General features: G+C 42.1%; 1 protein-coding gene across 4 annotated transcripts in view; it reads left to right on the top strand.

The window, feature by feature from the left end:
• CPS1 (carbamoyl-phosphate synthase 1) overlaps positions 1–14,557 on the top strand; it is a 113,924-nt gene extending 99,367 nt beyond the window's left edge. For all 4 annotated transcript variants that reach the window (XM_041124625.1, XM_041124626.1, XM_041124624.1 and 1 more), the window contains 5 exons: positions 2,852–2,950; positions 8,343–8,402; positions 9,360–9,472; positions 10,021–10,150; positions 11,668–14,557. In XM_041124625.1, the coding sequence (XP_040980559.1) occupies positions 2,852–2,950; positions 8,343–8,402; positions 9,360–9,472; positions 10,021–10,150; positions 11,668–11,766 (501 nt within the window). In that variant the 3' untranslated portion in view covers positions 11,767–14,557. The remainder of the gene's footprint in view (positions 1–2,851; positions 2,951–8,342; positions 8,403–9,359; positions 9,473–10,020; positions 10,151–11,667) is intronic.
• The last annotated feature ends 3,075 nt before the right edge of the window (positions 14,558–17,632 follow it).

Here is a 17,632-nt window from a genome sequence, read left to right as displayed (position 1 = left end):
AAAATTGAAAACATCTTTCTTAGCTGTAAAAACATATTGTCCTGGAAAACCCAGTTTATTCAGCCACTGGATGTCCCTCTTTACCTGCATGTCAGCTCCCTGAGTTGGACCTGGTTGGTGTGACAGCCTGAAATGAGTTTATCTGAGAGCTGTTGGGTCCTGGGAGGTTCTCGGTGTGTCAGTCTGTTCTATGAATCACCTGCTTCTAGACAGACAAGTGCTTATGGCTTTCAAACCCACCCATCGACACATGCCAGAACAGTAATATTGAGACTCCAGGTCATGAGCATTTGGTCTTGGAACGTGGTAGTTATTTAAAGGCAACAGATATGGGTGGTGATATTTTTTTTGTTGCCTGGTAACCATCAAGGCGTGTCCCAAGGTGCAAAAGCTGATAAAGAGTGAATAAAATGAGATGGCTGCAGTATTGACTGTCAGTAGGATGAGGGGGAGACTGGGCTACTTTACCCACTCTTTCTACAACAGGGCTGTGAGGTGCTTCTGAAATGTGTCTCTGGTATACACTTGGCACACTATGAAGGCAGAAAACTGTTCCTGCGTAGGCTCAGCACTGATGGGACCCCTCACCCCTCAAGGGGTACAGGTTTCCATCTACATCATCTGAAGAGATGTTAACTCATCTAGAACAAAGAGGCTTGCTTATGAGTTATTGCTGAGCTGTCAATAGCTTCTGTAGCTATACCCAAGCTATCTTTAAACTTGCTTGCTGTTACTTCTAGAAAAGAGTTGCAGTAGCAAGAAACTTATTCTGGGCTAGAAAACCCACTTGGGAAGTGGTTAAATACTGAGGCAATTAGATTACGCTTAACTCAGCTCTACCATAGCTAGGCAGGTGGCAAAGCCTGGGCTGCTCCATTTGATATGAGTTTGGGTATGTCTACATGAGCTGTTTTCACTAGGAAAGACATCATTTTAGTATGAAAAAGCTCTATACCCAGATACAAGGTAAGAACAGCTTTAAGTCTCCTACATCTCTCCAGAATTACTTTATTTTTCTCCTCATAATATGTGGGAAATCAGTATTGCAGAAGATTTCCTTTCAGTGTAGTTAATGGGCAGAAAAAAGCCAAGTGACTTCCATGACTTCTTTATTTTCAGAAAAAAATTGACTACACAGACACTGTCTGTATCCCCCCCCCCTCCCCCCCCAGCAAGAGGAAAAAAGGAATAAAAATGTAACTAAGGGCAAGAATTATTTTTCTGAGCTTTATATGGAGTTAGAGATTACCTTGGTCATAAAGGAGGGATTATTAACTTTTATGACTTGGAAAGATCCATATTCACAAATGCCATAAAATGTGACAGTTATGAAAGTCTTTCTTATGAGTGAAGTAAGGATAATAACTTACTTTGGGTAAAATGCTCAATTATTCCTCAAAGACGTTTTTCACACACACAGCTTGATTTGGGCTTGAATTTGTCACATCTGTCTGGCAGAGATGTATTTCGCTGGAAGTCATGGTTCCCACAACAGTAGAAGACACAGTGCTGGGGGTCCCTTTGAGTATTGTGGCTGTTTTGACCACGCCATAATGATAAACCTCTCCTGGCAGGCTGGAAACCCCTGGTCCAAGCCTATGAGGCAGGGGCCTATCCACCACCCTAGAAAGTCCAGCACATATGTACCCCCTTAGCCAGATACACTGTAAAACAGACTGAACACTCAAGGATGAGTTTTTAGAGAAAAGCTGAAATACTAGTTGTCATGATTTTTTTACCCCTTCCCTTGTAAGTTTTTTGTTTGTTTGTTTGGTTGTTTTTTTTTTTACTTCAGAGGATCTGGCAAATCATTTGTTCTTCTTCTTACATAAAATACTGGTTTCTGCTCACCATGGTAACAGCGAGACCATGAATGTGAGGGCTCACTCTGTGATGGGAAGGACCGTAAGAGGAAAAAAGGAGAGCAATTCTCAATCAGCCCCTTTATCCCATCTGTATATGTGTGTAGATTTGTTATTTCAAAGAGAAAAATCTGTGACAGTTTCTGCTTCTGACTGTTTTTCAACAAGTGTGGAGTTGGACAGAAAAAATGAGGGTTATTTTTTTTTTTCTTTTTCAACTTTCACAAAAGCTCATGCATTCTTCTTTTTGTCATCAGAATTCCAAATTTTGGTAAGGAACACAGTTTAATTCTCTCAGAAGATCATTACTGTATGGCAGTCTGTAAGCAACTGAGCTCCACAGGCAGTTCTGAATGATGGGGAACTGCTAAATGATTTTTATTGATTTCTTTATCAAGTTTTTGTTTATTTAAAATAAATTATTATGAATTGGCATGATTGGTGTTTTGTTTTCCTAAGTACATACTAACTTTTTACTTGAATTTTGTACTTCTATGGACTTTTAATGGAAAAGCTTCTTTATATGCCATGGTTTATCTTCACAAGAAATACCAGAAGTACATGACAGCACAAGCGCTGTCTTACCCCAGTTTGCAGCATACACAGAGAAACATGCCTGCATGTAGAACACTCAGTGATATTTAAGCATTATATAATGTTAAACAATTTGCAGTGCACTCACAAACATTGGAGCAGAGGCTGTGTACAGCATTCCCATAACTCAGCAGAATCAATTGTTGTTACTCCTTGGTGTGCTGTTTGAAACTAAAGTGTTGCTTATTCCTTCGTTATTGCTTTATTAAAATTGAGATTTGTCTGCAATGATTTTCTGATTTATCCCCCCACCCCCCCTTCAGGCTCCATGCAAAAGCAGTCTGATTCTGTGTGAAGAAGTCAAAAGAGCCTATTTAAAAATTTTATTCCTGTTTCTTTTTAAAGCAATGGTTTTGGGTTGTTTTTGTTTTTTTCCCTTTTGTGCCCTTTCCCAGGTTGCATGCTTTGGGGAGGATGTATACTCTGCCTTCCAGAAGTCTATGCTTGCCACAGGTTTTACGTTTCCTAAGGAAGGAATTTTGATTGGAATCCAGGTGAGTCCTAAAAATCAAAGCTGAGAAAGGACTGACACAGAGGAACTCAGTAACTGTTGCCTTGTTTTCATTCATGTGTCTTTATGGCTTCAGTGGGTTTCTCTGCAATCTGTCTTGAAGTGCAGTAAGACAGTGAGGAACAAACACCATAGAGAGATCTTTACCAGATTCCCTGGAGCTGGCCTGTTTTTTTTTTTTCCCTCTGGATCCTGACAGTTTATACTGGGAGCTGCAGAAGTTTTCTGGGAGCAAACCCCTGGGATTGCTGCTAGCAAAGGCCTGGGATCAGAGAGTTAGAAGCCACCTTCCTGTGGGGAACAATGCCTTTAGACGATCAGTTCAGAGAAACATCTCAGGTAGAACTCGGAGCCCGCTCCTTGCTCCCTGCCAAACGGGAGCCTTGGGGATGCTACTTTCCAATCCCAACATATAAACTCCCTTCATCTGTACACTGCCTCTTGCCCTTTTGAAACCAGTTCCCCTCCACCCCCCCCAAAGAGTGAGACAGTTTCCATACTGCAAAGCTGGACCTGCCAAGCTTTCCCCATAGATGCATATATTTCATTCCAGGCAGAGCTGTAGCATCATCCGACAGTGTAGAAAACATGATGTTGTTAGGGTGTTGAGGGGCTAGTTTATTGGTGTAACACTGTCAGGCAATGAGACCTCCACCAGGTATGGCACTGTCATGTTCTTCTCATTGGAGTTGTGATGGGAATATACTTGAGTACAGTGGGGCAAGGGATTAAAGGACAACAGTCTTCACCCTGCAGCCTACTTTCCTGGCTGCATAGAGGCATGTCTGCCATTATTTCTTTCCCTTTTTGATGATGGTGCATGGACAGTGTTGTTCCCTACCATGCAGCTCCTATCAGCTAGGAGTACGTAGCTCAGAAAGGAAGAACCAACGCTACATTTGTGTAGGAATGTTTCTGGTTTCTGTACCTTGCCAGAGCTCTCTCCTCTTAGGGACTGCCTCTCAGACACATATTCTGCAGGTCCAGTGATTCCATACCAGACTAGAACTCGAACTTTAGGGTTTCACCTCTTGCTGTCAGCATCCCTCAAAGTTGCTATATGTAACAGAAAGTTTAAATGGTGTCATTATGGGAATGTCCTCCAGTGCAATGGCTTATGCAAACAGCCTTTATTGTGAGGGAGTTCCCAATGGGTTTGCCTTAGGAACAGCCCTGCACCATTCTCAGTTCTGTATCAGTAAGGAGGATGTGTGTTTTAGGATGAAAAGGTAGCCAGGCAGAAAAGCAAAAAGTGTTGGTTTTTTATCCCAGGATAGTTACCAACTGCAGGAGGTGCTGAAGTCAGAGGCACTTGTAAACATTGAGATGTGTGTATGTGCCTCAAAAAAATTCAGATATTTCCCCTGCAACTAAAACATTCTTGGGCCCCATAAAGACAACCGATTGCCTCCTGCCATTTCCCTGTTGTGCTTGTAATAAGCTTACGCCTTACATGATTGCATAAAGCCAATAAAACAAAAAAAGTAGAATAGATGAATTTTCCGGTCAGACAACTGGGGTGTGAAAAATGTGTTGGGCTGTCTGTGCCAGCAGAGGATGTGAAGAAAGTGTGTGAAAAGTGGCCAGAAAGGAATATGACTTCTGCTAACGCAGATTACCACTTAGTCTTTAAATATACACATATATACATACATCTATGGATTGCAGCTGCTGCTCTAAGTTACCTCAAATTAGCAGAGATGTCTTTGTTTGCTACCTAGATAAAGTTTAAAAGTTCAGTATGAAACTCTTGGCAGTTGGTACTGTATGTCTACTGTATATGTAATCACTGCAGATTTTAAAACAGCCTCTAAAAAGGGGGAAAAGAAAAGCTAGGAGAAGAAAAAGGAGAGAGCCCAGTGTTTAAAATTTAAGGCTGTTTTCCTGATAGCAGCTAAAAGGGAACAGGCAGCAAAGAGTAATTTTAGCTATAGAAAGCATTTATGTAGGTTCTGTGTCAGTATCTGTTAAACTGAGCCAAATGTTCTTTGTATAAAGGTATTAAGAAAAAAAAAAATGAAAAAAACCCAGATAACCCCCAAATCCCAACGCCCCAAGCCTTTTAAAACTAACAAGTTTCTGTCCTTTTTAATGAGTGGTTTACGGTTCATTTTTTTGCAAAAGAAACTTGAAAACAACGGATCAATTGCTTAAAGGTCCCTCTTCATCTCAGCATATTTCTTACATAATTAAACTCCAAAACAAGAAGTGTAAAGTTAATGCTGAGAACCACGTGTTGTTCCCTCACCACTCTGGAGTTCATCACCTACCTGCTTTTCAATGGTCCTTTTCGAAACAGAGGGGAACTAAAGCCTTGTAAGAAGGGAAGGTTGAAATGCTGACCTAGACCTGACATGTAGACTATGAGTGGTCTTCCCTGAGTATTACAGGCTGGAGGAAAGGGGAGCCCCTCACTGCAGAAACAAGAGGCACAAGGAATGAGGCATAAGGCGGGCTATGAACACCAGCAGCATTGTTCTCATTTTAATCACAAACATGAGGTCAGCTACCTCAAACGGGCAAAGTTGTCAGTGTATCCTCAGAAGGGAAATACAGGCTCAGAAGGACAGATACCAGGTTGCCCCTCTCTACAATCACTTCCCGTTTAAATGTCATTGCTGTGAGGGGGTGACAGGGTAGAAGTCCCTCCCTGGGCAGAGACACCTGGCTTTCAAACTGCAGGATGGTTTCTGCAAGCTGTTCTGGTGCACTCGAGGCTGATTCTTGTCAGGAGCACGTACACCAGCTCACTTGGTTGTCTCTGAGGAAGGTGCTATGTTTCATCTGCAGTGGATGGTGAACTCAAAACATACCCTGCTTTCGGAGGCTTCATTGCTTCGTGACCAGTGGCTCGCTCTGATTTTTGGACTGGACTTTTAGCTCTTGCAGAGAGAGAAATAAGAAGCCAAATGGTCTTGAATTCTGCTTCCCTCAAAAGTATCTAGGCTCAACATATTTAGGTTATTTGGTATACTGCACCTTTATGCCATTGCTGTTAATTATGTTGAGGTGAGAGTAGGCTGCCTTCTTGAAGGTGAAAGTCAAATGTAGTTAACAATAGCAGAGAGGGAGATCTTAGTTTCCTTGCAAATGTTTCACTCCGGGGTATTTTGCAAATCAAGAGTCAAATGGCTCTGCAGTCCAGACAGGTCTCAATACGCTCAGGTAATGAACCCAGCCTTGCTGAGGGGCTTCCATGTTGGTGTACTTGCAGGTTGCAGTTCCAGTTGTAATCCTACTAGGGCCACACAGAAGTGTTGCTAACAAGGTAATCATCCTCAAGTTGAAACAGGCGAGCACTCCTTGACATCTGCGGGACAGTGCAAGGCAGGCTGGGCAGCCAGCTGGGACCGCAAGCCCACTGGATTGTCCTTCAGTTGTGAGCACTCTCTGACATTGCACAGGTTGAGGTTCCCTAGGATTGTTAAGGCCTGATGCTCTCCCAGGGTAAACGGAGTACAGCTTTCTTGTTAGATGAATGAATCTCTGCCAGTTTATGCAAACTGATAATCTGACCTCTTTTCTTTTCACAATTCGGAGAAATTCCTGAGTCTGCCATTAAATAATTTATATTTTATGCAAGAGGAGTTGAAAAGCTCATTTTGTTTTCTTTCCTGATTGAGCTATTCAGTGATATCTCTGGGACGGAGTGCATCTGTCTTACATCTGTGCTGGTGACCACAAGATGCGGAAAGCATTGATGGAGTATTTTATTTTTAAACTCCAGCACTCCAAGTCTGTTGTTTCAAGGTAACCTTCTGCCTTGGTTGCTTACGTACCAGAACTTTTTGCATGCTCCACAGTGGATTTGGATACAGAATTCAAGATTATCACAGGAGATGAGCTGGCTTCATTCTGAGCTGGATCTTAGTGAGAACTGGTGTAACGGTATTGAATTAACTGAGGATGTAGTCCTTTACAAATAGCAAGGCATGCTAGCAAACATGAGAGAGAGGTTATAAGAAATAGAACTTTTCCGATAAAGGAAAAAGAATACAATTCTCCTACAATAAATATCTTCCACTAAATAAATCTGCTTGTACTTTTCACCTTTAGTAACTAATGGTTTCTTACACAGGTTCTTTCAGCCAGCTTGTAAATCTGAGGCTGCTCCGATGCAAGCTGACAGCTGTAATTTCTTTTCATGGAGAGGCTGTTTTATGTGTCACAAGTGTTCAGTACATGTTTGATAGAAGTTTATAATACTGTTGTGAGAGCCAACCCCCCTGACCAGAAGGCAGAACCATTCTCTCTGATGGGGAAGCTGCCAACCCTGTCACATTGTATATTTATATTTTCCAGTTAGTGTACAGAACGAGATGGCTTTCAGAATGAGGTTCTTTCCAGAGTGCTCACCGCCCCCCCCCCCCCCCCCACCCCATTGACTCCCTTTCTTGATAGGAAATAGTTCACCCTTCGGAATATTGCTTTCTCGCCCATAAAGGTTAAGCTATCAGTAGCTCCAGCAGGGACAAGGAAGCTTGCAATAATCTTACTTGCAAATGGCCAGACCAGGCTAAGGTTAAAAGCGAGGTTTTTGTACCTTTTGTACAATGCCTTGGCATTAAGAAAGGCATGTGTTGCATCTGATCTTTGCATTGCTGTACCTTCAACTTCCCGAAGAAAGTTATGCTGGGATCAAATTCTCCCTCACCTGTTGTTCTAAAATGGCTTGTTCAACTGCAGATATCTACAAGAGGTCATCTTATCTTTACTTCTTCTAAATTATGTTGGATCTGGGCATGCATTATGAAAGAGTCCTTCAAAGGTACCCTAAGTACCTGGGCATTCAAGTCCTCGTGGGAATAGGGTGTCCCAGTCTCCTGAGTGGTTTTGTGTTTTCCATTCGCATATGCCCATGGGAGTTAGAAATGAACTCATGCAAACCCAGGCTTTTCTTCATGTGAATTTGCAAACAGAGCATGCAAAGGCAGCCCAAAGCCTGTCCACATATGTTATGTGCCAGAAGAGAAGGCCAAATGTTTGAGCAATGATTAAAAAGATATTTAATTAAGAGAAGAGGAGACTCTGGTTGGTGTATTTGAGAAGCCAACTGCCCAGATATTTCATATGCAGTAGTAAATCTTCTGTAGTTGCAGTCGAACTTAGTATGGGAACGCTTAACTCTGGTGTTGTAAGAAAGTATGTCTTAGCTGGGAATGACTTAGGCTTCAGGATCCAGACAGTTTTCTTGGAATGGCACTGTACATGCACATTCAGACATTTCTGCATGCATGCATGGACACACACGCACTCTCAGCACAGAAATGTGTATTTGCCTCTTAGCACAGTCTGGAGGAACTTCATGTTGCTCAACAAAACACTGTTTCTAAATCCTAGCTTTGATGCTGTATCTAATAAATTTCCTTTTTCAGAAGTCCTTCCGCCCCAGATTCCTCAGTGTAGCAGAACTACTGCATGAGGAAGGTTTTAAGGTAGGTAGTTTCAGTTATGTAAAGCTAGAGAGTTTTCAAAATCTGAAATGTACTCTGCCTGCTACAGGAATGGAGAACATTGGAGTTTATTTGAAGATAGAGAAAAAAGGACATTTTCGAAGTACAACAGGGATTTTTAGCTGAGTGATCCATAAAGTCAGCAGGTATCACCCAACTAAAAGTTTTCATGATTGTTTAATTGAACATATGAGACTGTCATGAGGGCAAGAACAACCCTAGCTCTGCTATCAGCCTGCAACCAGGATGTCACATTATAAAGTCCTCTAAGTTCTCCAAGAAACAAAAATGCCAGCAGGATGCCATGGATGACAGGAGGGGAGGAAGAGGAAGCCTTTTATATGGAGAAGGTCTTTACAGTATTTCATCTTCCGTGATATTCACAACTTGCAGACATACGAAATTTGTGGTGTTTACATCCCTCCTGTAACTCTTCTGCATCATTTTGCATCCATATCCCTATTGAAAGGTAACTAACAACTCAGCCACAAAAGATTGGCGAGAGCTTTTTAGTATTAAGTATTTAAAAACTATTTTCCTCAGTGGCATTAGTGTAACTACTAGATTTACAGTTCTGCCTTTCAAAACTTAGTGCTAGGCAAAAAAAAAAAATAAAAAAAAAAAATTTGTAAGTGATCGAACTTAAGCCCTATTGAAAGTCAGAGGGATTTAGGTTTTCCTAAGCCACTTAACTGCTTCTGGATGTGTTACTACCATTCATTGACAATCATCGATCAGCAAATCACAGATAACAGAATGTTGGGAAAGTCATGCTGTTCTCTATATGTCTCTGTGTATGGAGACACCCTTGTGATGAAAAATGCCCTCCAAAATCAGCTCTGACAGCTAGGCTGTGTGTTGGGTCAGACCCACATGAGTTAAATGAAAAGTTTTGGTATTATGAAGCACAGAGTAAGTAACTTTTTTTCCCCTTAACAGCTTTATGCCACAGAAGCAACCTCAGACTGGCTCAATGCTAATGGTATCCCTGCAAATCCTGTGGCATGGCCATCACAGGAAAGCCAGAGTCCGAACCTCCCTCCGGTCAGGAGGTAAGAGCAATACTCACCTTGTCAAATTTGTGTTAACATCCAGGACAGCAAGGGTCAAATTGCTGGCCCTGTTGAGATCATTGATAGTGATTTAATGGGACTTTGGATTCAATCCAAATGTTTTGCTTTATCTAATTCTGTCTGGAATTGTCACAGCAGGGAGGATTCAGCTTAATTAATGAACATCTTATTGAACAGTCCTATTTAATATGGCTTGGATGTATTGCTCCATATTACATTTTCATGCAAGGATACGTGGGATCCGAATATTTAGCCTCTAATGACAATCAGTCATGCCTTTTAAGAGAGTTGTGCTGAGCTATATGAAGGTTGAATATTGCTTTGCATCACTGAATAGAACAGAAATAAAGCCCAGATTCCTGAGTTGCAGCTTAGTGCCTTAACCCCTCAACCTTCATTTCTTGGGTTGTAAGACTAAACTCAAATGCAAATTTTCAGTGTTGTTTACCTGCATGCCTGTGCTATTCATCATAGATTTTCATTAAGCAAGACATACTGTGATACTGTCTTGTGCATTGTTTCTTCAGGCTGTTAAAGGATGGGAAAATAGATCTGGTGATTAACCTGCCTAACAGCAACACCAAGTTTGTCTATGATAATTATGTGATCCGGAGGATGGCTATTGACAGCGGCATTGCTCTGCTCACTAATTTCCAGGTACTTCCCATGTTTTTCTCTCTCCTCTTAGTCATAAGAGCCTTTAGAGCTTTCAAGCACTTGTGACCTTAGATTCCAGTGTGTTTGGGCCCTTATTATCTCTGACAAATAATGATGTGCCTGAAAATCATGGCAACACAATTGTTTGAATGTATTTTCTTTTTGCTACTATACAAAATAATAATGCTCGAAATAACACACAAAAAAGAAGAAAATCTTGAGTCCTGTGCTGCAGCTGAAGTTGTTGCTGTATCATTTTCACTTCAGAGCAAACTTCTTGCACACGACTGCCTGTAACATGTTTAAATTATGCATGGGAACAGTTTCTTAGTGAGATGTTTTTCCAGTACAGTCCTTAAACCTTACAGCAGGATGTAGCTGGGCTTGCTTGAATGATCCTTGGGGCAATCCAGTTCCAAAGTGCCATCCAAGTGGAATTGCTGCCTGTCCTGTTGTAGTCCCCAATTGCCAGTCATTATGTGTTTGTATCTCCTGACAAACCCCTTTCACATACTGATAGGGGAAGAGATATTTGGTAATGCAAAGTGGGATTCCTGCCGCCAGCTGTACCTTGATTTCCTTTGCAAGTGGCTTCAACTGTCACAAAAGAGCCTCATCTGGCTCTCATTAAGCACACCAGCCAAATTCCGGTTGATTTCAGTGGGCGCTGACATGGAACCCAGTGACTTGAGCTGGTGTCCAGCTGTGTAAAATCTTCTGCTGTGATTGGAGTGAGCAGAGAGAATGCCAAGCTGTAAGTTCATAGACAGGATAATGCCAAACATGATTAGCAGCAATGGGAAATTGAAGACCCATCCTTTGTCTACTTGCAAAACACACACTGACAACCAGAACAGGGGTCCCCATCCAAAATTTATTACCACACCTGCTTGATGCATTTCATTGAACCCTTTTGACTGCAGAGTTTTAATCTCAGTTTCAGAGAGGGAAACAACCCTGTGTTCTCTTAAAGGCTTGGGCTGTAGGGGAAAACAACAGCTCTCATGGGACAGAGCTCTCTTGCCAAAGCAGCCCAGCACCTCTAAGTCTCTCCATCTGGACAGGCAGGCTCCAGAAGGTTGGAGCCAACACCCATGCACAGTCACCTTGAAATTGGTATTGATTTGGATGGACTCAAGGACTGGACCTGCACAGGGTAGTTTCAGGGTGACAGTGTAGAAGTGTGGAGCCTGCTCTATTAGAATCATACAATGGTTTGGGTTGGAAGGGACCTTAAAGATCCCCCCTGCCATGGGCAGGGACACCTTCCGCTACACCAGGTTGCTCAAAGCCCCATCCAACCTGGCCTTGAACACTCCCAGGGATGGGGCATCCACAACCTCTCTGGGCAACCTGTTCCAGTGGCTCTCACCACCCTCATAGTAAAGAATTGCTTCCTAATATCTAATGTAAATCTGCCCTCTTTCAGTTTAAAACCATTACTCCTCATCCTATCACTACACTCCTTCTGCAGAAGGCTTTGCAATGCTCAGTCCTCCTCTGTTTTATATTGACAGGTGACAAAGCTTTTTGCTGAAGCTGTCAAATACTCTGGGAAATTGGACTCCAGGAGTCTCTTCCACTACAGACAGTCTGACAATGGAAACCCTGCATAGAAGAACTATATCCAACCTACAATCTTACTGCTTCTGGCACCACAAAAGAGAGGGGATCTCAGATCATCCACCTAACCATCTTTCCATGTATTTTATGGCATCTGCACTGATTGTTTTTGCAACTCACACAAACTAATTCCTAGCCAATACTTTTGATGGCTCATTGGAAAGCCATCCTCTCCCCACCCTCTCCACCATCTTCTCCCCATTTCCACATAGGATCAAATATTAGCTACTTACTAGGTGGGTAGGTCCAGATGCCATCATAGCAGAGGAGATGAAAGGATATACAAGTGATCATACATGGGCGTTGTTCCTTCTTTTCATAACCAAGCCTGCTCCTCCTTAGAAACACCTTCCTTGGGTCCATACTTCCAGCTATTCTTATGCTGGACTACAAAAGCCTGGCCCCAAACTCCCAAAGACAGACATGTAGCTTTCTCTTTCCATTGCTGATTATCGATGATTTTACAACTTTATGTAACAATTAAACACCCTCCTGCTTGATCCACCCAATGATACCATGGATGCCTCCCATGGTGATGAGTGTGATAGGAGCTCTTTAAAGACAGATGAACGTGAATTCCCCACAGTTCCCTGCAACAGCTGACAGGCATAATGCAGCTACTTTTTGTTTGGTTTTTAACCCTGGCCAAGAATCATCATCTTCAGCCTGTAGATTTGATGGGAGAGGAACGCTGTATGTGTGTGTCCTGGAATTGCTTCCAAGTTCTGCTTGGTCCTTCAGGCTATTATTATTATTTTTTAAATTCTGGTTCAACATTCTGAATTCAGGCAGCTGCTCCCCATATCATAAAGGCTGTCTCTCAGCTTTGTGTCTGGCTTCAAATGTGGAGAACTCCCCAAAGACTTCTGTATGTTGCTGTCCAACATTTTGTGCCGTGATTGTGGCCATTAAAATTGAATCCTTTCAAAACGAGGTGAAAGTGTTGCAGTGCTTTACCCCTTCACTTTCGCTCCAGCCTTCTCTGCTGTTTTTTCAGCTCTGGCAATGCCTGCAAATGCTGTCCACAGAGCAGGCACCCACTGTGCCACATGGTACATGTTATCACTTGCTGTCTGCATGGCAAAAGACTTCAGCAGCTCTATGGCCAATGGCACTGCATCCTGCAGCATATACAGTGCCTGCCTCTAAACGTTTACCAGCTAAGAACGTATGTGTCTGTCTTTTTTCCCCCCATGTTGCAGTATGTACACAGCACACCCTGGAGTCAGGAAGGTTCCAAGTTGGACAACTTCTCTGGTACTTGCTAGAGTAAGCTAAAGTGGAGCATTTTCCTCCAGTCATGCTCTGTCTGCCTGAGATGCTGGACTCAGGGCACTGCTAGCTTGTAATTACCTACCTCTTACGTATCCCCCAATGCCTGCAGCCCTGCCAAGAAATACTGCTGCCAGCTAGTGCTAGATATATGGTGGTGGAGCCGGGTACCACCCAGCAGTGCTTTTCCTGAAGCTATCAACACTGAAAGTAGCGCTCTTCGGGCTGTGTTAAGGAGATGAGCAAACCTAGGCTGCTTCTTGCATGTCCTCTCAAGTCACCTTGGGTCCCAAGAAGCTTCGAGTGTAGAGAGAGAATAAGGGCGGATAGATAGTCTGGGGTTTTTTAAATTAATGGTAAAACATTTCAAGAAGGATATAAAATCTGATGAGAGCTGTTATTGAGAAGTGCAAAGGAGTGGGCAGAGGCTGCGATGCCTTTGGGTACCATGGGACTCTCTGAACAATTGGTGCTAAGTGCCAAGACCAAATTGTGAACCAGGTGTGGACTTTATTTCTGATCTGGTTGCCATTCCAAGTGCTCTTGTCATGGACATTTCTTCAGCACTAACTTTTGTGATGAACACAACCCTGCCTGCTGTGCATAGGGAGAGCTTTGCACTTTTAGAGTAGAGAAACCAAACAAAAAAAGCCCAACCAAAACTCCAGAAGAGCCCAAAGCCATCAAGTGTTCACCCACTCAGTTGTGAAATGGATGACTAATAGTGGTTAATGAAGCAGCACTCTAATGCATCCTGCACGGGTTTTTTTCAGTGACAAAAATCCCATTAACAGCTGGTGTCATCTCACATCCTCCCACCCTGCTTTTACCTGTAGTAGTGAACAAAGTGACATCTTAAAACATCTGTATTCTCTTGTTCTTCCTCTTCTGTTTTGTCACTTCTCTCGTGAGCTGAAAATGAAATAAATGCCCTGGATTGTGACAGCTACTCATTCTTAAATTCTGCATGGCCTGGATTCTGCCCTTCTTTTTTTTTTTTAAGTCTTTTTTTAAAGCATTGATGAACACTAGTCTGTTAGGAAACTATCATTCTTATGTTTGACAGCGAATGCATCATTTAATGCAGAGCTGCTGTATGCCTCAGAGGTGAGGAGGTGGTGGGAAAAGAGCAGCAGGACAAAGGGAATGCTCTTTCTCTTCAGCTGCATGTACACAAGAGAAAGGAGAAGCCCTGATCCCCCAGGAGAGACATGTGAAATGTAAGTGAGGAGCCAGATGATAGAGCAGCAGGCTAAGAAACATTGAAGAGATGGGAACTTTAAAGAAGGGGCCGCCAGTCTTGGAAAACGGGAAAACTGCTTTTAATTCAACTTTCTTAAACAGTTCTCCTGCCAATTAGCTAACAGTGTGCGTGTATGTGTATCTATGTATACATGTATCTATACATTCCTGTTGTTACTTACTGCAGCAGCTGCAGGTACTTAAACCACAGCTTCTTTGCTGTCCACAGACTCTCGTATAATTAGAGTGGAATTTAGTAGAAAAACACATCAGGGCTGAATATATGCTGAGTACTCTGTAATTATGCAGTAGTGTTAATGTTTTGCTGCTGGTGCTAAACACCGGTCCTTTTCCCACTCCTCTGAAGCAGGTGACACTAATGTCCTTCCACACTTAATCAGACCCATCTATATATATACTGTCCCCTGAGCTGTCTTTTCCTCCATCTCATTTTGGTGTCTCCTCACCTTACCTTGTTGAAGAAAAAAAATTTCATTTTGCTCTGACTGATGCAATATGAAATAACTCCTATCATGGTCAGAAGGAGCCAAGAAATCATCCCCCAGCTTACCTTGTGCAAACACTGAATGCTGGCTGAATCCATTTCTCAGTATGTTTTTCCTCTTTGTGTAATGAAGGTGCGGACACTATAGGAAAAGATTTTTAAGTATCTACAGCTTTGGGGATCAATGCAGATCTAAAAAAAAAAAAAAGTTACAATTGGTATCCTTTGTACCAAGCTCATCTCTGCTTTCAACAGATTCTGCCTTATAAATGTCTTTTTCTTATTAATCTTGGGGAGGGTGACAATGACAGATGAAAGAGGATGCTGTTCAGAGCAAGAAATTTGCTAATCTACAAGCAGTCAAATAATTTTATTCTTTTTTACTGTCTTAAAAGAGGGTTGATAAAAAGACATATGAAGGTATAAGAGACAGTACAAAGCACAACTTTTGAGATAAGCGCAAGAAAAGGTGGCAAGAGCCATGATGAAATATGAAGGGACCTAATTTTTAGTAACAGAGATGGTTTTTTTTCTCAGTAGTCGGTCTGCTGAGCCACTCTCTGGAGCCATAGCTGTCCAAGTGTGCCAAGTGCTGGGAAGCCCTGGAGGCTCAATTTCCCAGGAGGCACTGCTGAATATTGAGGTCAGGCTCTTTATCCAGTTGATCACCTTCCTAGATTTAGTCTTCTGCAGTTAGCACCATTTTAGTCACTTGGAGATTGCTCAGGCAGCCCCTGCAGAGGTTAGTAGCAAAGCAGTGATAGTTTGGCATGTTGAAAGCAAGAAGAAAAGAATGTGAGAGAGTGAAGACAACTTACTGCTACCACTTTCTGCTTTCCTGCTAGAGGTCTTAAAACACAGCAAGATGAAAGCATATGCTTTATATAAGTGAAAAAAAAAATAGTGAAAAGCTTTAAGAAACCTCTTTGCTCTAAGACCATTCGAAACAGTCAAAATCAGGTTTCTGAAAGTCCTAGGAAGTAGCCAAGTAGGAGAGACTCCATGATCTGAAAGAGCTCTTGGCAGTGAGCAGAGACATAAGTCTTGCAGGTCGCTGGGTTTTCCTGGACTGGATGTTGCCACCAGCCTGTAAGGCATCTTTTTTTTCCTTCCCCCACATACCAAATATATTTTGCACTCTCAAGGTTTAAAAGCCTATTTGTGCTTTTGTTCTCTGTGCTTCCATCAGAGGTATCTAGGAGTCTGGCTGGGAGCTTAGCACCTCTATAACTTCATTATAAAGTGATCCATGGAAGTAGGGAAGGGATTGGAAGTTAGCACTATACTAAAACCCACAACTGCAGTGTGTGTGCAATACCAGTGGCTCGATGCATGCCTGCTGCCTGTATCCCAGTCAGATGCAAACAACCATTAGCAGGAGGGTGGGCTCATGCAACAACCAAGACAAGGTGGTAAAAGGAGAGAGCACCTCTGGCTCCTTCTGTTTATAGTGTTTACAACAACAAATCATAGTCAGAGCAGACCTGGACTTCGGGAAGCTTTCAGAAGACGTAATTAGTGCTGTTGTCATTGCTGCAAGGACAGGAGGTGCTGCCATGTCATATGAAGCATATGAATGCTACTGCTGTATAGCCATCTGCAGGACATTGAAATCTCCTATGCTACAACAGTCAGCTGTCAAATAGTACCCAAAGCCTCTGTTTTTCTTCCTTCTGCATCTCAATGTCTAAAACTGCATAATGTAATTTATAGGGAATAATCTAGTTACGCTGTAACATTTATTTCACACTTACACTGAAGAGAATTTAAATATGAACCTTTTAATGTGTCCTAATTAAATGGAGAACATGATATTTTGTCATTAACTAGGTAGGCTAAACTCTCACTCATCCTCATAATTAAAATATATTGAATTCTGCAGACTGATAATACCAGTTGAGATAAACTCTTTTAATTCAGGGAAGTTTGTAAAGATGACAAAAGCATTTGTTGCAAATTATGTTCAAGCTTTATGATAATGTACTTTGGGGAAAAGATGAATAGTTGCTAGGGAGTAATGCTAGTGCTTTGGGATTACCATAATCTTGGATGAATGCTCTGGATCGTCTAAGACAGTATCCAAGAGTAGCAAGTGCAGCTGTTTTGCAGGGAGCTGCAAGGAGTGCCAAGAGTTTGTAGTTCTGGCACAATTCATTCTCCCAGGGAAAGTTTCTTGTTATTAGAGGTCAATTTTTAAATCATATAGCATGAAGTTTCTTAAACTCTATGGATATGGTTTTTTGTCAGTCTCTACAGAGTTGCTTACACTAGTGCAAAGGCAGCATAATGTTGCTGTGCTGATTTTACACTGCTTTTAGCTTCTGGTGTAAGTGATTGCCCAAGATATTCATCATAGAGAATCAGGCACCTTTTCAGGAGAAACATTTGCTCTTCCAGCTCTAGACAATCTTGTTCTTTTTTCTGACTTCCTGAGCGTTACTAAATGCTGCCAAGCTCTTGTCCTTCAAGATCTCTTGTAGTAATGAGACCTTATTATAGCTTAAAATGGCCCTCTGCTATTCACCATCTTTGAGAGGCGTTACAATCCATCCCCTTATGACAGAAGTACTTGGAACAACTCTTAGAAAAGTGGGTTATGTTCTGACTAAGCATCACAGGACATGGGCTGAAGTGCTTGCTGCCTTTCACGATTCATGGGAGACAGAATGGTGGAGGTAAAGCGGTCAAAATGTGACCTTTGCTGAGGGTCAAACCTGAGCCTTTAGTCAAATGTTGAATGCATTGATGTGGCCAGCTGAAAGCAAATAAATAGTGTGTTCTTTCTGCCAGCAGGTCTGAGTTCTTAGTATATCCTAAAATAAGCATTAAAATCTTTTGTA

This window comes from Aquila chrysaetos, chromosome 6, assembly GCF_900496995.4.
Source record: "Aquila chrysaetos chrysaetos chromosome 6, bAquChr1.4, whole genome shotgun sequence".
Classification (NCBI taxonomy): Eukaryota; Metazoa; Chordata; class Aves; order Accipitriformes; family Accipitridae; genus Aquila; species Aquila chrysaetos.
The sequence above is the reverse complement of the archived record's forward strand: the minus strand, read 5'-3'. Positions and strand labels throughout refer to the sequence as shown.